The sequence below is a fragment of the Harmonia axyridis genome, chromosome 3 (assembly GCF_914767665.1).
Source record: "Harmonia axyridis chromosome 3, icHarAxyr1.1, whole genome shotgun sequence".
Classification (NCBI taxonomy): domain Eukaryota; kingdom Metazoa; phylum Arthropoda; class Insecta; order Coleoptera; family Coccinellidae; genus Harmonia; species Harmonia axyridis.
This window is the reverse complement of record NC_059503.1, coordinates 37,422,073-37,437,754: the sequence shown is the minus strand read 5'-3', so window position 1 is coordinate 37,437,754 and position 15,682 is coordinate 37,422,073. Positions and strand designations below refer to the sequence as shown.

The window sequence follows — 15,682 nt, the reverse complement described above, 5'->3', positions numbered from 1 at the left end:
AAATAATACAGTTGAAGATAGGACGTTAGGTAGAGGACATGAAATTCATTTGAAGAATTCAAAAAGTTTATAATATATGGAGTGTTGCATTTAAAATATGAAAGCGGCGGTATGTCCAGAATAACCTTCATCGCTGTGTTGGACAGAAGCTCACAGCTCCAGTAATTGTAAGGCAGAGAGATCTTTGCAATTTAAAGAGGTCCTCCCCACTTTGAATTTCAATTTAGGTCACCCAATCAAGGCTGCAGGGCTGCCCTTAAAGCCGAAAATGAAAATGTATTATCTTTATAAAAAATGGAAATCTTCAATTCGGTTGAAAACTGTAACTACATTAATTACAATCGCTAATGAGGTCAAATTATCACCACTTCTTTTTATATTTTTGATATATTTTCTAGGTTTAACAGTCTTGGAACTACAGAATAAACTACCCAAAGCACGTGTAATTTACGCTTCAGCGACAGGAGCATCTGAACCCAGAAATATGGCTTATATGGTCAGATTGGGTATGTGGGGAGAAGGAACTCCATTCAAGGAATTTTCCGACTTTATTTCCGCTGTTGAGAAGAGAGGCGTTGGAGCTATGGAGATAGTTGCGATGGATATGAAATTGAGAGGTTAGTAATAAGATTTAATCAGCTAAGCCGTCCTGATCACATCACTTTTTAATGGCGTTTTCATTGTCATTCATCATAAGAGCATCATTTGTATTGTGGCAGTTTGAAAATTTACAGTTAAATTTTGATATTTTTTTGTTGGTTTTGTACTATTTGAACCTCATAAAAATAGACAGTGAACATGTTAAAACCCTACCCAATTTCTGCCATGACGAGATCGATAGCCAACTACAATGCACATATTATGCATTTTTGTTTAGTTTAAGCTCAAATTATTGTCCACAGTTAAAAAACCAAATATACAGAGAAAATACAATACAAAAAATAATTACATTATGTATTCTCTTTATTGCCTGGTAAAAAATGAAGAGTAAGGTTATTGACCCAATCATTCAATGTAACGATTTTTAATAGAATTGGAAAATTCCGGGATTTTTGCTTTGATCCAATATGGAGTTATATTTTACAGCCTGGAAACCTCTGTAGATGTTTACCACAGTAGCAAGCGAAACATCAGGTGAAGAACCCAATAGATCACGGTTAAAAAGCCCAGAATTTTTCAATTCTTTTGAACAGTGATATTTGTTTTTCATTTATTCATTTAATAAAGATAAAGAGTTCGGGCGGAGCCTATAAAACTCAGAAAAATTAACATATACATTCCAAATAAAACATAATTTTCTTGGATTTGCTAACGTGTAGACGCTTTTCGTCTTCGATAGGAGGGTCTCAACAAAAGTTGAGTCTCTTCGCTGATGATGCTTCGGTAGTAGTTTCGGCCCCAACATTCGAGGAACTTCAGGCTCTCTGTGAGCTTCTACTACAGAGCTTTGTGAAATGGTGTCATAAGAATAATTTAACGATCAATATCGATAAAACCGAATGTATCCATTTCACAATTATCCATAGTGATCGTGAGCTGGTGATTCGTCATTTGGATAGTGCTATTCTATCTAAGAGTGGTACTAAATTTCTTGGCATTCACCTCGATAATAATTTAAAATGGGGTATGCACATTGATTCTGTATGCAAAAAACTGAACAGTTCTTATTTTGCCATAAGTAGGGTGAAAACCCTACTTCCTTTAGAATCGATAATAAATATATATTATAGCATGGTCTATAGCCACCTGTCGTATAATATACTTCTGTGGGGAAACTCTTCGGATGTTGGAAGGGCTTTCATAATACAAAAACGTATTTTACGTATGATATTCAGCATACCTCCACGTTCGTCGTGTAGACCCATATTTATAGAAAACAATATTATGACCTTATCGTCAATTTTCATTTTGAAATGTCTACTATATGTGAAGGAGAATGAGGGAAAATTCATACAATTGTGTAGTTTTCATAACTACGGAACCAGAAGTGAGAGAACATTGTATGTTCCCAAGCACAGAACAACAAAGTTAGAAAAATCTCCTATTTATCATTGTGTTAAACTATACAACCATTTGCCTCACAATATTAGATCTCTTGTTTTTAGTAAGTTCAAGAAAATTGTAAAAAAGTTATTAGTGAATAGATGTTATTATACTGTAAATGATTACCTCAATGATGTAATAGTGATTAGTTGAATAATTTTTCTTTTTATCTGTATGACTTATCCTATACATTTATTTGTCTCAGAGGATTAATAAATTATTATTATTATTATTATATAAGAAAATGAGGAAACAAACACAAAGTACATCAAAGTGAGAAAGAAAAACGTATCCTCCGTCACGAGTATCACTGACGTACACGATTGCACAAACTGTCATAATTGTTTTTGAAAGCATTAACCGACACTGAGTTCACAAACGTCGAGAGCAAACGATTCCACGCACCAAGAACCCGATATAAGATGAGATTTTGTCTCTGTGATGATTACAATTTTCACTTGATAGCTTCTGAGCATGTCCACGAAGACGACCATCGAGGTTCAGTTTGAAGAAGTAGCTAAGGTCAACTCCACAGAGATTGCGAAGAGCACGGTAGGTTGTGATTAGATCGCCTCGAATCCTCCTGTCTGCGAACGAGTGTAAGTTCATTAAAGATGGTTTCTCTTGGACGCAGAATGCCGTATGGTAGGCGCGACGCTCGGCGCTGGATACCCTCTAACAAGGCCAAATCACTATTGAGAAGTGGACAACAAACTCTATGATGGGGCGGACATATGTCTTGAACAGGGCATGTTGAGGGGTCCGTTGAAAGTCTTCTGTATCATGAACAGAGATCTCTTAGCCCTATTTGCAATGGAAAGAATCTGGTCAGACCAGCTAAGATTCTCAATTATAATAAAACCGAGGTCACAATTACTGCTATAGGTGTTGATAAGGGCATCGTCCAGATAATATTGATAACGAGGATTGAAGAGACCTAGGTGTAAAACAACACATTTTTCCTGGTTGAGGGGCAACTGCCACTCCCGGCCCCAACGGCTCGACGCCTCAAGGTCCTCCTTAAATTCTCCAGCGGCGCTGATAGGGCATCCGAACAATTTGATGTCATCGGCGAATTGAGAATAGTTGGATTTGTGGATCTTGGGCAAATCGGATATACAGGGTGAGTCTTTGACTTGTACATATATTTCAACCGAAGATTCCTGAGGTCAAAAGAAACACTTTTTTCCTTTATAGTTTTTTCCGATTCGGCCCGGTTAAAAAGATACAGGCTGTTGAAAATCGATAAAAAAATGTGATTTTCAGCTATATCTCGTAAATGGTTCTATAGAAGGAAATGATTTTTGAAATATAGCTTTTCCTTGATGTGATACATCTTCTCCGAACACAAGATTCCCTACACATCTTTTAGTTTCTTCATTATGAACATTACATCACATAAAAATACCAGAAATTCGAAGAACCCAACTCTTAAAAGTAATTTGAACGTTCATTGAACAATATTTGGCCAATTTGGAAAATAAAAGTACTCTTCATATTTTCTCCTACAAAGCGCCGTTTTCGAGTAACTTTATCTTAAAAAAAAAAAATTATCTGTGAAATTCGGAAAATTGGGTACTTTGGCTAAATGCAACTCTGTTCTGTTGTGGAAAAAAAACCACAGAAATGAATATTTACTATGATGTCATGTCTCAGATTTTAGAATTGAAGTACTAGCCAACTTGGTTTGAAAATGAAGTTATTTGAATAAGCTCACCTCAACTCTTCTATTTGATTACAAATTACTGAGCTTTGACACAGCTCTTATAATAAGTAGATACTTCATTAAAATCAACATCCTATTTTGAAAAGTCCAGATTTCCCATAAAGCCCATGTTTAAAAAAGTTTTCACAAAATAGTCCCATTATAATGACAACAGTCAATATCCCACTAAAGACTGCTGCTATCGAACAATACTGTATTCTTCAAGGGTCATTCAAACTCACACCGAAACATACCACTAAGTACATACTAGACAAATTTTCATGTGATTGAGATTAAATACTTTTATTCTTTTGCTATTCCATAAATTCATCCTAGAGCATATGATTGACATACTTCCAAGAGTGCCATAATTGTTTGAATATGAAAACAAATAGGTGAGTTGAAAGAAACAGGATATTCAACTGTGGATATTTATATTGAATACTTCTCATTTATTTTCAATGGCAAAATCAAGAAGAATCAAGTAGTAGAGTTGGCTATAATGTAGGTACATATTATAGAACAAATTTGATTACAAGTGGAGTCTAACATTTTCCATTGATTACAGAGCCATAAAACTTCATTTCCATATTTTCACACTGATGGCTCCAAAAATATTGAAGCAGATCATTATTTTTATTTTTATGAGATAGTTGGAACAAATCAAATGCTTCATTTCATAAAGGAATTACTTTCTATCAGAATGCACACTTATTTATTTTGTATCCACACAATTATTTTGGAAATTGTTTCTAAATTTCTTGAAAATATGTATGGAACTTCAATATTCTGTTGGGTTTCTTCAAATCTTCGATGATTTTCATTTTATGCAAATATCATAAGACAATAACAGTGTAAACTGTAAATGAATATTTTACATTTTAGGTTAGAAGTTAGAACATAGATAATTCGAACTGCTGTGTTTAAATTTGCAACACTCGAAATTTGAGGTTCAAACTTAAAACCACAGACTACTAGTCTGTATTAGAACTGTCACAGATGAAAATTATTTATTTGAGAATGTAAGGTTAAATTGCAATTCTACGAAATTGAAATAAACAACGATATATTATAAATGCGATATAATAAATGAATGGATATGAATTATGAATATCAGAGCTAAGCTAATATGGGTGGTAGCGAGCTCAATTCGTTATGATTATCGAAAATGAAATAGAAAATCAAGAGAAAAATATTTCATCTTTATCGTCAGTGAAATTGGAATAACTCATTTATTGTATTATAAATACTACTTTCTCAACAAATGGAATGTTAAAAGTGAGTTTATGATGGTTTTTCCAATTTAGTAGCTTATTTCCAAGTTTCAAATTGTATATCTTATAATTGCGAAAACTTCGGTGTTCCGGTTACCAGGGGTGAATTAGCTCATCATGAAAATTTAAAATGGCTATATCTTTTTAACAGGGCCGAATCGGAAAAAATGGTAAATGAAAAAAGTGTTTCTTTTGACATCAAGAATCTTCGGTTAAAATATATGTACAAGTCAAAGACTCACCCTGTATAGAGAAGGAAAAGAAGCGGCCCCAATACAGAACCTTGCGGAAAACCGCTTAAAACTGGCCTTGGTGAAGACAGAGCTCCGCCAACTCGAACTTGGAAGATTCTACCAATAAAAAATGCCTCAATCCAACGTAATAGAAGGCCACGAATTCCTATGTGCTTTATCTTGTGAAGGAAAAGGACATGAGGTACACGGTCGAATGCACGAAAGGATAGCCATCAGAATGATTTGATCGGAATTTTCCAAAGGATATTGTTCAATTTTTTAAATAAAATTAGCATCGTTGGTCAAAAAAAAAAAAAAAATTTGAGCTGAAACAAGTTGCTGTTGTGGAATGAATCAATGTGAGCCCTGGATGGTGAATTGTAGGTTTTGGATGAAATGGGTCATTGAACTCGGACACGTTGAAGTCACCAGCTATGACTAGATTGAGTTTGTCGGTGGAAAGTTCAACTAGGTGAACTGCCATTGCTTCATCAGATTGGCAGAGAGCGGGCTATACAGGGTGTTTCAAGTTCTGGAGAACGGGGCGGATTTGAAATCTGAAAATTCGGAATATGATATTGTTCATGATGCCGTATTCAGCACTCGCCTTTCAGGCTCGTGCCACAAACTTCCACACTCGCGAGAAAAGTTGGACTTTCCCCATTTGTTGCACAATATATACTATTTCCTACAACTGCTTTGAAAAGTAGCGTATTCTTCATAGCTTACTCAATTTCAAAACTATGTATTGCTCATACTGTGGGAAATATTATTTCTCACGGCACTTTGCCCACACCTCGCTTGGTAGACCAATGAAATTGGGTTTTTGAGTAGTTTCTATGGAAACGCAATAAATTGGCACATACTGTCAACGAAGGCTATTTCGATTTGATTCAAGTCTATTACTTGAATTATTGCAATTTGTGCAGTTGTATAAAAATTACTTTTTTTTTCTAGGTATGTACATAGCAAGGCAACTCAGTTTTCATGGTGTCGCCTTCAAAATAGAGGAGGTGCCTCTATCCAAGGATTTCGAGAAGGTATACGATGCCAGCGTCAAGCTATGGGTGGAGGCGATGCAACGTTTCCATGAAGCTGCTGAACTGGTCGATGCAGAGAACAGAATGCGAAAGACAATGTGGGGCCAGTTCTGGTCAGCGCATCAGCGTTTCTTTAAGTACCTCTGCATAGCAGCGAAAGTGCCACACGCCGTTTCTGTGGCCCACGAGGCGATAAAGTGCGGCAAATGTGTGGTGATTGGTCTTCAGAGCACTGGTGAGGCGAGGACGTTGGAACAATTGGAGAGGGACGAAGGAGAATTGACGGATTTCGTATCAACAGCTAAAGGTTGGAATTTAATTTGTTACCGTTACTGCATCTTACCTCATTGTCGAGACAGTCCCAATACGGATATACGACAATTATAGGAATTATAGGATCTTGTATATCTAGTTATCAATTAGATTTTAGCTTTACTATAACATCTTACCTCATTGTCGAGACAGTCCCAATACGGATATACGACAATTATAGGAATTATAGGATCTTGTATATCTAGTTATCAATTAGATTTTAGCTTTACTATAACACAACAACAATAACATGGAAAAAAAATTGGTGCCACTCAACGATTTTAAAATTTTTCATGTGCGGATTTTAAAAACGACACAAGATTTTTTCAATCAGCTCTTCAATCAGTTTTTGGGAAACAGGTTATTCATATTCCGACACTAGCCAAAATAAAGAAATAAATATATTTTTAACGACCAAAATGGAAACTTTCTACAGAAAATTATAATCTGATTGGCCAAATAAATATCTGAAATACCTGAATTAATCTTCTATACTAGTTTAACCGGCCTTCATATTAAATGAAGAAATATTCAACGAACGAAGGCCGCAATTCGATATGAAACAACTAAAACTTGAAGGAGGTTCACTTAAGTGACTACACACTTATCTGCAGAAAATAAAAATAAAAAAATAAATAAAAAATAACGCCGATTACAAACGTGAAGTTAAAATGAACAGTTAACCCTCAACGTCGCTCTAGTTGTCACGTGCAATAACAACAACAGAACCGTGTTGCCAAATCCAAAGAATATTCGCAAAACATCTATGCCACAGAACGGAGAAAAGTTTACTTCTTCCTCAGAATGGCAACGCAGTACATTATAAGTGTTTGTAAACAAAAATGTTATAGCGATGTCAACAAATGCTATAAGGCACCTCTATCTTTTCTTTCCTCTGAGAACATAACCAACAGTTGTTTGAGTTGAATGGCCTTATCTTGCCGAGTACACAATCAAATCTTAGGAGTGACACATTTCTATTTATCGGTAACTTTTCCAGGAGTTTTCCAAACATTAGTGGAAAAACACTTTCCAGCGCCAGACAGAAATAGGATACATAGGTTATTAGGGCTAGAACCTCCACCATCTAACTCTAAAAAATCTTCTAATGGTGTCCACGAAGAAGGAAACACTTCGAATTCAAGTGGCAAAAGAAAACCAAGTAAGTTCTAATCTAACCCTAATGTCAGTTGCAGGTGATTATTATTGAATTATAGTACAATTTTGGAACATTTTCAGTGAGACAGGCGGCAGCTAGAGCAGTAAAAAGGAATAAATGGTCAACTTCTGACAGTGAAAACGACTCTGAGAAAAGTACAGATTCGGAGTTTAAGATGACAGATAATGAGAGTGAAATATCAGAGGAACATTCTGACTCGGCACAAAGCAGTGATTTTAACCCTTTCATTTCGGACAGCGATTCAGACAACGATCCTTGGAGTAGGACCAAGAAGAAGGGTAAAAAAACAAAGAAGGTTGCTAAGAAACGCCCATCTGCGCAAGAAAAACTTTCCTTGATGATCACACAAAAGAGTAATAAAGGTACATTTAATTTTTCTTCCGAAATACATTTCATCTTCGCAAATGAGTAGCGTAAATTAAACTTCCGCCCAATAAAGAAGATTATCATTATTAAATGCATCCATCATTTTTCGCTTCTAGCTAAAAGTAATGGAGGCTCATTTACTGGCGCTCCTCCAAAAGACGCCATCGAAAGGGCGTGTTCCATGAAGGAAGATCTCCTAAGTAAGATTGAAAGACTTGGGGAAAAACTGCCACCGAATACTTTGGATCAACTAATTGATGAGTTGGGAGGTCCAGAGAATGTTGCTGAGATGACAGGGAGAAAAGGTAAGACAATAGTAACAATCAAAAAATGATTTCAAATCTTATAATTTGAACAAATGGTGATTTTTTAAATGAAAAAATAATGGGGTAATTATATATACATATATCAATTCTGAGGTTCTACCAATATTGACAAGATTTTTTTGTGAATGCATTTTGGCTTTATGAACACTAATCTGAAGTTAAAATGAGGCGATCTCTCTTGGTGTGTTAGCTGTAGATCCAAAAGATTACAATAATGACTCCTGTGCACATCACTTTTTCTATAGTCCGTTCAACTATAAGATGGAGTAATATAAACAAAATAAATTACATGTTTTGCCTATAGGGCAACTGTTATTGGTCAAATGGTCATCAATCCTATCCCTTGTTTGTCCCTAACAGACTTCCAGGATCGTACTCGTAACGGAATTATTTTTCTTATCATTTTTCCTATATGTTAGATTCTTCACATTATTTTTGTATATAAATTTTATTTTTATTAATGTTTTAGATTTTGCGATATTTCTTCGAATGTCATTTTAGGTTTTTGACATATGAAATGAAATGATTGATTCATCCTCTCTGACACAAAGTGTATTAGAAAAGTCTAAAAAATACAGATATTCAATGCAAAGATTAAATCTACATCAAGTTTGTTTCTATCAAATATTCGTCTACAGTGTAATAGGCAATTTTCTCCATTATTTTATCATGTTGACATTTACATAAATATATAGAATTAATAGTATATTCTAAAACAAGTTGCAGAATGGGCTCCTATTCCAATACGAATGCGAAATTCGAAAACGAGCGACGAAGGAGCGAGTTTTGGAACGCATGAGTGTTGGAATTGCCTTCTGCAACGAGTATTAGACGATATTTTCTCTATTTCAATCAAGTTTCGTGAAATATTGTCGAAATTCAATAAAAAATTCAGATTATATATCCTAGTGACTTTTTTATTGTATCTTGGCAGTTGGTGTGACTGTTACGAAAATTGACAGATTACGGAATTTCTATATGAATCGTATGTTTCGAATTTAGACATAATTGTCATAATTTACAATTACCCATTAAATTCGTAAATTATGTCTGACGAAATCGATTTAACACTACCAGAATTAAGAGAATTTGCAAATAATGTAGCAAATTATTTCACTATATCCTCAAATTATATTATATTGACGTTTGTCGAAATTTGATAGGATTGGAAGTCAACATAGGCAACCACACGAAAAATATATCTGAAAACAATGCTGTAATGAGTTCATTACAGCACTGTTTTCAGAACTGTAATGGACTCATTACGATACTGAAATAGAGAAATTTACTTATTACAGTATGTGCAAATACATATTTTATGTTGAGATGTTTTGTATATTTTGTGGTAAGAGAAATAATAATGTATTCCATGTAAATCTTTATTCAAAAGAGCAAAGCGCTTTTGACTACCAAGCCATTATCATGTGCATCACCTGAAAGTAAAAAGTAAAATAAAAGCAAAGTTGAAATATTTAAAAAGGGGATGAAGGTTATGTTACTCACTAGTCAAGTGTACAGGAAGTTTTCTATCATAAAATCCAAAATGCACAAACATTTGTCCAAACAAAATTTCAACATAGCTGTCCAACAATATGCTTCTTAAGGATATGGCGGAATATTATCTTCCAAATCTTTCCTTGTCTGCTCACCAGATTGCGTACATTTAGGCTTTATAATTATTTCTGGGTTTCTTTCCTTGATCTGCTGATCCACGAATCCCCCAGTCACCTGAGAATATGTTCTTGGACCCGCAATCCCGCCCAGACCTTCCAGACGAGATATCTTCTCTTTCAGTAATTTTATTATTTCTTCTTGATCTTGAATAATCTTTTCTTTATATCCTATTTTATTCTGCAGAATAACCGCAAAATCGTAAAATCGACATCTTTCACATAGAAACTTCAATGTTCTCTTGCAACCTACAGATTCTATTCCCCAAATACACTCCAGCTGCTCTTACGCTGTGTCCTGCGTGAGCGAACTATTGCGAGCGATGCAAGCGACGCGACCAAACGCGATTTATCAAACCTTGGAATATAATAGCGCTGTCCTACGTGCAGTCGTATCGGTCGTAAAACTGTTTCAGGCGAATTTCGCGCTATGTCGGCGATCAAATTATTTGATATTTCCGAGCGGAATTCGCGCGAACTTCAGTAGTTCTTGTTGATGCAGGCACGTTTACTTCAATCGCTCTACAATGAATGATTTCAACGAAGTTTTAATACTGGTTGTTAGAAATTCCAGTATACTCTGGGACAAGACTGATAAAAGATATCATAATCGACTGTTGGTGGATAGAGAATGGAGTAGAATTGCCGATGAACTGGGAGAAAAAAGTAAGATTGACAAATTAACTATGGTATTATATACACTGAGAGAAGTGTTTATTTGATATTATCGAAAATGCATTATAGTTAATAAATCATTTATGGGATATATGGACAAACAAATATTAGTTTCATGGAAATAAATAATTTATTTGAAATCCCACCAATAATCATCATTTATTATTACACTTCATTTATTTACGCATAACTTATATTAATAATGCTGAAGAAATATCCATTTAAAGGAAATAAATATAGTTGAGGTTAAAATATCATTGAGTAATAATTAATAAATAAATTGAGGCTGTATCGCATTCACTATATAGTCAAATGTTGTAGGAAGCAATCTAAAATAACTGTGGAATAAATTTGGAGAAGTCCTTAATTGTTTATACAAGTGGTGAAACTCTCCAAAATTCATTCGTTCCAAAAAAATTTCATTTGTTGGATTTCTCTTTCTTCCCATTTTTCTGCGTCTTAAAATTAGCATTTTTAAAGCCACATTTTCACATATTAATAATTTACGTTTCCTTGACCACCTCATTATAACTGTTTCTCTACAAGCGTATGACAACAGACTGATCTTCCGCAATGCACAATTCCAACCCAACCATATTTATGTCTCGTCGTGTCGCGTTTGTAGATTTCAACGTAGGACAAAAAAAGTCGCGCTGATCACATCGCTCGCGTTGCAACATTAGTCGCTCACGTAGGACATAGGGTTACACTCCCAATCACAATTATGACGACGTCTTCCGTCACAAAACCCAGAACTTGATATATATTCCTGAATTTTATTTCCCCAATGTTTGTTTTTTCACCAATTCGCCTAAGCAAGATGATGACTCTCGATCCATTCATAGTTCTTTTTCCGAGATATTGATGCTTGATGTGCCTTTATTATATTTTATCATGATTCATTTGTCTCAGGTCGTGTGGTTCAGACCGAAGACGGTGGTATCCAGTATGAGAGCAGATCAGAACAGGATGTCCCTCTAGAAACGTTGAATCTGACGGAGAAGCAACGTTTTATGGACGGTGAAAAGGATGTCGCTATCATTTCTGAAGCTGCATCGAGCGGTATATCGTTGCAGAGTGACAGAAGAGTCAAGAACCAGAGAAGAAGGGTTCACATAACACTGGAGCTTCCCTGGTCTGCTGACAGGGCTATACAACAGTTCGGTAGGACACATAGAAGTAATCAAGTCAATGCTCCAGAATATATCTTTCTTATATCCGATCTAGCCGGGGAGAGAAGGTGAGTTTCTTTTTATTTGTGTACAGCAAATTAACTATTTATATTGGTTTTGATACACCAAGAATAGGTAGTAGTAGAAATGTCTTAGGAATCTCAATAATCTCTGTAATAAGCCAGTGAAATGCAAATATAAATAACATGTATAAATATACAGTAATAGTATATTCAGCATAATCATGACTTGAAGTTATATGCAGTAATAACGAATATGCTGCGGGAGGCCTGCCTCCATCATGTGATTTCAGCTCGGCTATCCTACTTTATTGAAAGTGAAAATGCACATACCATGTTGTCACTTCAAATGCAGTAGGATATTTGATTCACCTTCTTACCTCACCGAGTGTATCTACCCTCCCTGCTTCACTATATTTATACCTTTAGAGTTATCACCTCTTTCTGCATCAGGATAAGTTTGAAATTTTATATTGTAGCGGATCTCGACTAGAATAGTCAGAACTCTGTAGTCCTTTGTATTTTTTTTTATTCTTGCTTTGTCAATTATTATCTGCTGCTGTTGCGGAAAATATAATGGAATATTTATTTGAAAAAATATCCTAAAATATAAATATTTTATCGATCAAACTAAAATATAGTTGAACTGTATTTAGAATTACGTATAATGCTGTAAAATTAGGGGAGGTCCGGCTTCCTCCGAGATATCTTTACTGCCGTGTACCTATACCACGCGTTCCTAATTCTACCGAAAATTTTAAACGTTTTTCGTTATTTTTCCTCAATCGTAAACAGGATGATTGTATTTTCAGGTTCGCTTCAATTGTAGCGAAACGTCTAGAAAGTCTTGGGGCCCTCACGCACGGTGATCGTCGCGCTACTGAAACCAGGGACCTGAGCCAATTCAATATAGACAACAAGTACGGCAGGTCAGCCCTAGAGGCAACCATGAAGGCAGTAATGGGTTACGACGCTCCCGTAGTGCCGCCACCGAAAGACTACAAGGGTGACTTCTTCAAAGACGTCGCAGCCGCTCTGGTGGGCGTGGGGCTGATAGTGAACAGCGAATCTATGCCCGGGGTGCTATCCCTGGACAAGGACTATAACAACATGTCCAAGTTCCTGAACAGGATACTCGGCATGCCAGTTGAGCTTCAAAACAGGCTATTCAAGTGAGTTGAATCAAAATCAGTTGGTGTCATGTGTAAGCTAACCATTGACTTTTCTTGTTTTAGGTATTTTACAGATACCCTGAGTGCGATCATTATACAGGCTAAACGTAGTGGAAGGTTTGATCTTGGTGAGTTATTCTTATTGGTTCTATTATTTCCATTGATAAAGAATGTTTAATTGTTGTCTTGTACATTTTGAGGAATATATAATGTGAAAGAATATTATTGCTTGGATAATCGTTAAACGTCTGTGTGTTAATAAATGAAATTAATTTCAGGGCATTCAGACAATTTTTCGATTCTGAAAAAATGGTCGGTTGGTCAGAAGATTCAGAAACCTGAATCAAGCTGAAGTCGCTATATGTCGACTATGCGAGAGGAAAGGTTAATAGAGTCGCGATGATCACTAACGATATTATGTTCTTTCTAATTTCAACATTCCTTAACCCTTGCGAATTATATATTACTTCTATATATATAGTTCGTAACGAATATTAACACTTGATTCTGGGATTAGTGGTTCCTCATTGCGGAGAATCTTCTGCTTCATCGGTGGCTTAGTGGTTTGAGCGTCGAACTAGTTATTCGGAGGTTGCGGGTTTTAGTCTGCTCGAGGAGGTATTTTTTTCAGAATTGAAAAATTGAATGCCGTGAAATTAATTTTATTATTATTATTATTGCTTGGTTTTTGAGCTCTCGTTTTGCTTGGTTTTTGAGCTCTCGTTCTCCCAATAGAGCGCTATATAATGACGTCTTACATAATGCCGAAGGATGTTCAGACCGGAATTTCTAGTGGTCTATTTGGGTTTTCAGCTAGCGTTCGGCTACAACTTCGGTAGGCATGTTTAGAGGAATTTTCGGTCGTAGATTTTAATGAGAAACAGGATTACTCTGAATTAATTGTCCGGATATATTTATACCTTTTTCATTTAGGTGATTTATCCCCTTCGCTTCTGGTTGGTTTGGTTCAGGTTCGATCTATTGCTGATAATCAGGAGATATAAACAATTGGGTATCTTTTCTTATGTTGATGTTATTTCAATGTGAACTTATTTGTTTTATTCAAATAGCAACATCGTTCGTATTCTTGGACTTTGTTGTATATTTTTGAAATCAATAAAAATTAAGCTTTCAAAATAGGGCACAGAAATCTAGTGTTCCCATTTTAAAAAACATAACTTCGGATCATAGTTTTGTAATTAAAAACCCTGCTAAAATTAGTTTCTCCGAAAAAGAGAACGAGAGTGGGGTGCCGGATTTTGTCTATCTCCTCTGTTTCAAAAGTTGTAGTGCTAAAACATCTAAATTTGCCCACCCTGTACACATACATTCATAAAATGACGCAAGCATTCTGAAGAGAAAACCCTAAATTAAATGCTAAAATTATAATAAAACACATATTTCGAATGCAAATAATAAAATATACTTAACCTGAAGACCGAATCAAGCGAATATCAGGCTTAATGAAATCACAAGAGAAGAAGGAATTTCATTCAAAAATTTGAACCCAAAGAACTACTTCTACGGATATTCAAGAAAGATCGACGCTATTTTTTTTTTAGGTATTCTGGATCTTGGAGCCGGTGGTGAGGTTGTTAAACGAGTGAAGACTGTAACATTCCTGCGAAAACATGCAACGGGCACGGCACCAACGGAACTACACACCGTACACGTTGAGAGGGGCATGTCTTGGCCGGAGGCTTTGGAAAAGCTGTCCGAGACGACGGGCGAAAACGAAGGATTCTACGTCTCCCACCAGGTCCGCAACGGCAAGCACACAGCCATACTAGCCATGGAAATGGATTCCGGGAACAAGAAGAAGCTAGAATCTAAAAAAGAACAGATGTTCTCAGTGTACAGACCTAATACGGGTTTACAATTCAGGCAGGAGAGCCTTGCAGAGCTGGAAAAGAAGTACAAGAAGGTGAGATTTGTTTCAATTCATTCAAATCAAGATAAAGTAGATGTCCAATCGATATATTTATATATATATATATATATATATATATATATATATATATATATATATATATATATATATATATATATATATATATATATATATATATATATACAGGGTGTTTCCTAAACATGCGGCAAAAATTCAGGGGGTTGTTCCTTGGACTATTCTAAGAATATTTTGTCCTTTGATGATTTTTGAAAAACCTATTTGTTTCGAAGATATAGGGGAAACAAAATTTCAGATAATAACATTTTATTATGAAAAATTACATGAAAATTGAACTCAACCTACAAAAACTGTTGAAAATGACCACCTCTAGCCAGCATACAAGCATCCAATCTTCTCCTCATTGACTGCCGAACCCTTTCAAAAACACCAGGATCATTTCTTATTAAGTTACACCCAGCAATGATCCGATTTCGCAAGTCTTCCACATTTTCTACTGGAGTGGTATAAACTAATGCACTTATCAATTTTTAGTCAAAAAACTGGCCGTTTTTAGTAATTGGAATGTTGTTAAACAAATTTAAA

General features: G+C 35.4%; 1 protein-coding gene across 6 annotated transcripts in view; it reads left to right on the top strand.

Annotated features, from left to right (window-relative positions):
• The window catches only part of LOC123676161 (protein strawberry notch), a 31,576-nt gene that overhangs the window by 9,313 nt on the left and 6,581 nt on the right, over positions 1 to 15,682 (top strand). For all 6 annotated transcript variants that reach the window (XR_006746859.1, XR_006746860.1, XM_045611888.1 and 3 more), the window contains 9 exons: positions 399 to 617; positions 6,213 to 6,602; positions 7,608 to 7,769; positions 7,847 to 8,149; positions 8,270 to 8,458; positions 11,737 to 12,064; positions 12,829 to 13,188; positions 13,252 to 13,316; positions 14,751 to 15,112. Coding sequence is in view for 4 of the 6 variants with exons in the window: in XM_045611888.1 (XP_045467844.1) it covers positions 399 to 617; positions 6,213 to 6,602; positions 7,608 to 7,769; positions 7,847 to 8,149; positions 8,270 to 8,458; positions 11,737 to 12,064; positions 12,829 to 13,188; positions 13,252 to 13,316; positions 14,751 to 15,112 (2,378 nt within the window). In the remaining 2 variants the exon portion in view is untranslated. The remainder of the gene's footprint in view (positions 1 to 398; positions 618 to 6,212; positions 6,603 to 7,607; positions 7,770 to 7,846; positions 8,150 to 8,269; positions 8,459 to 11,736; positions 12,065 to 12,828; positions 13,189 to 13,251; positions 13,317 to 14,750; positions 15,113 to 15,682) is intronic.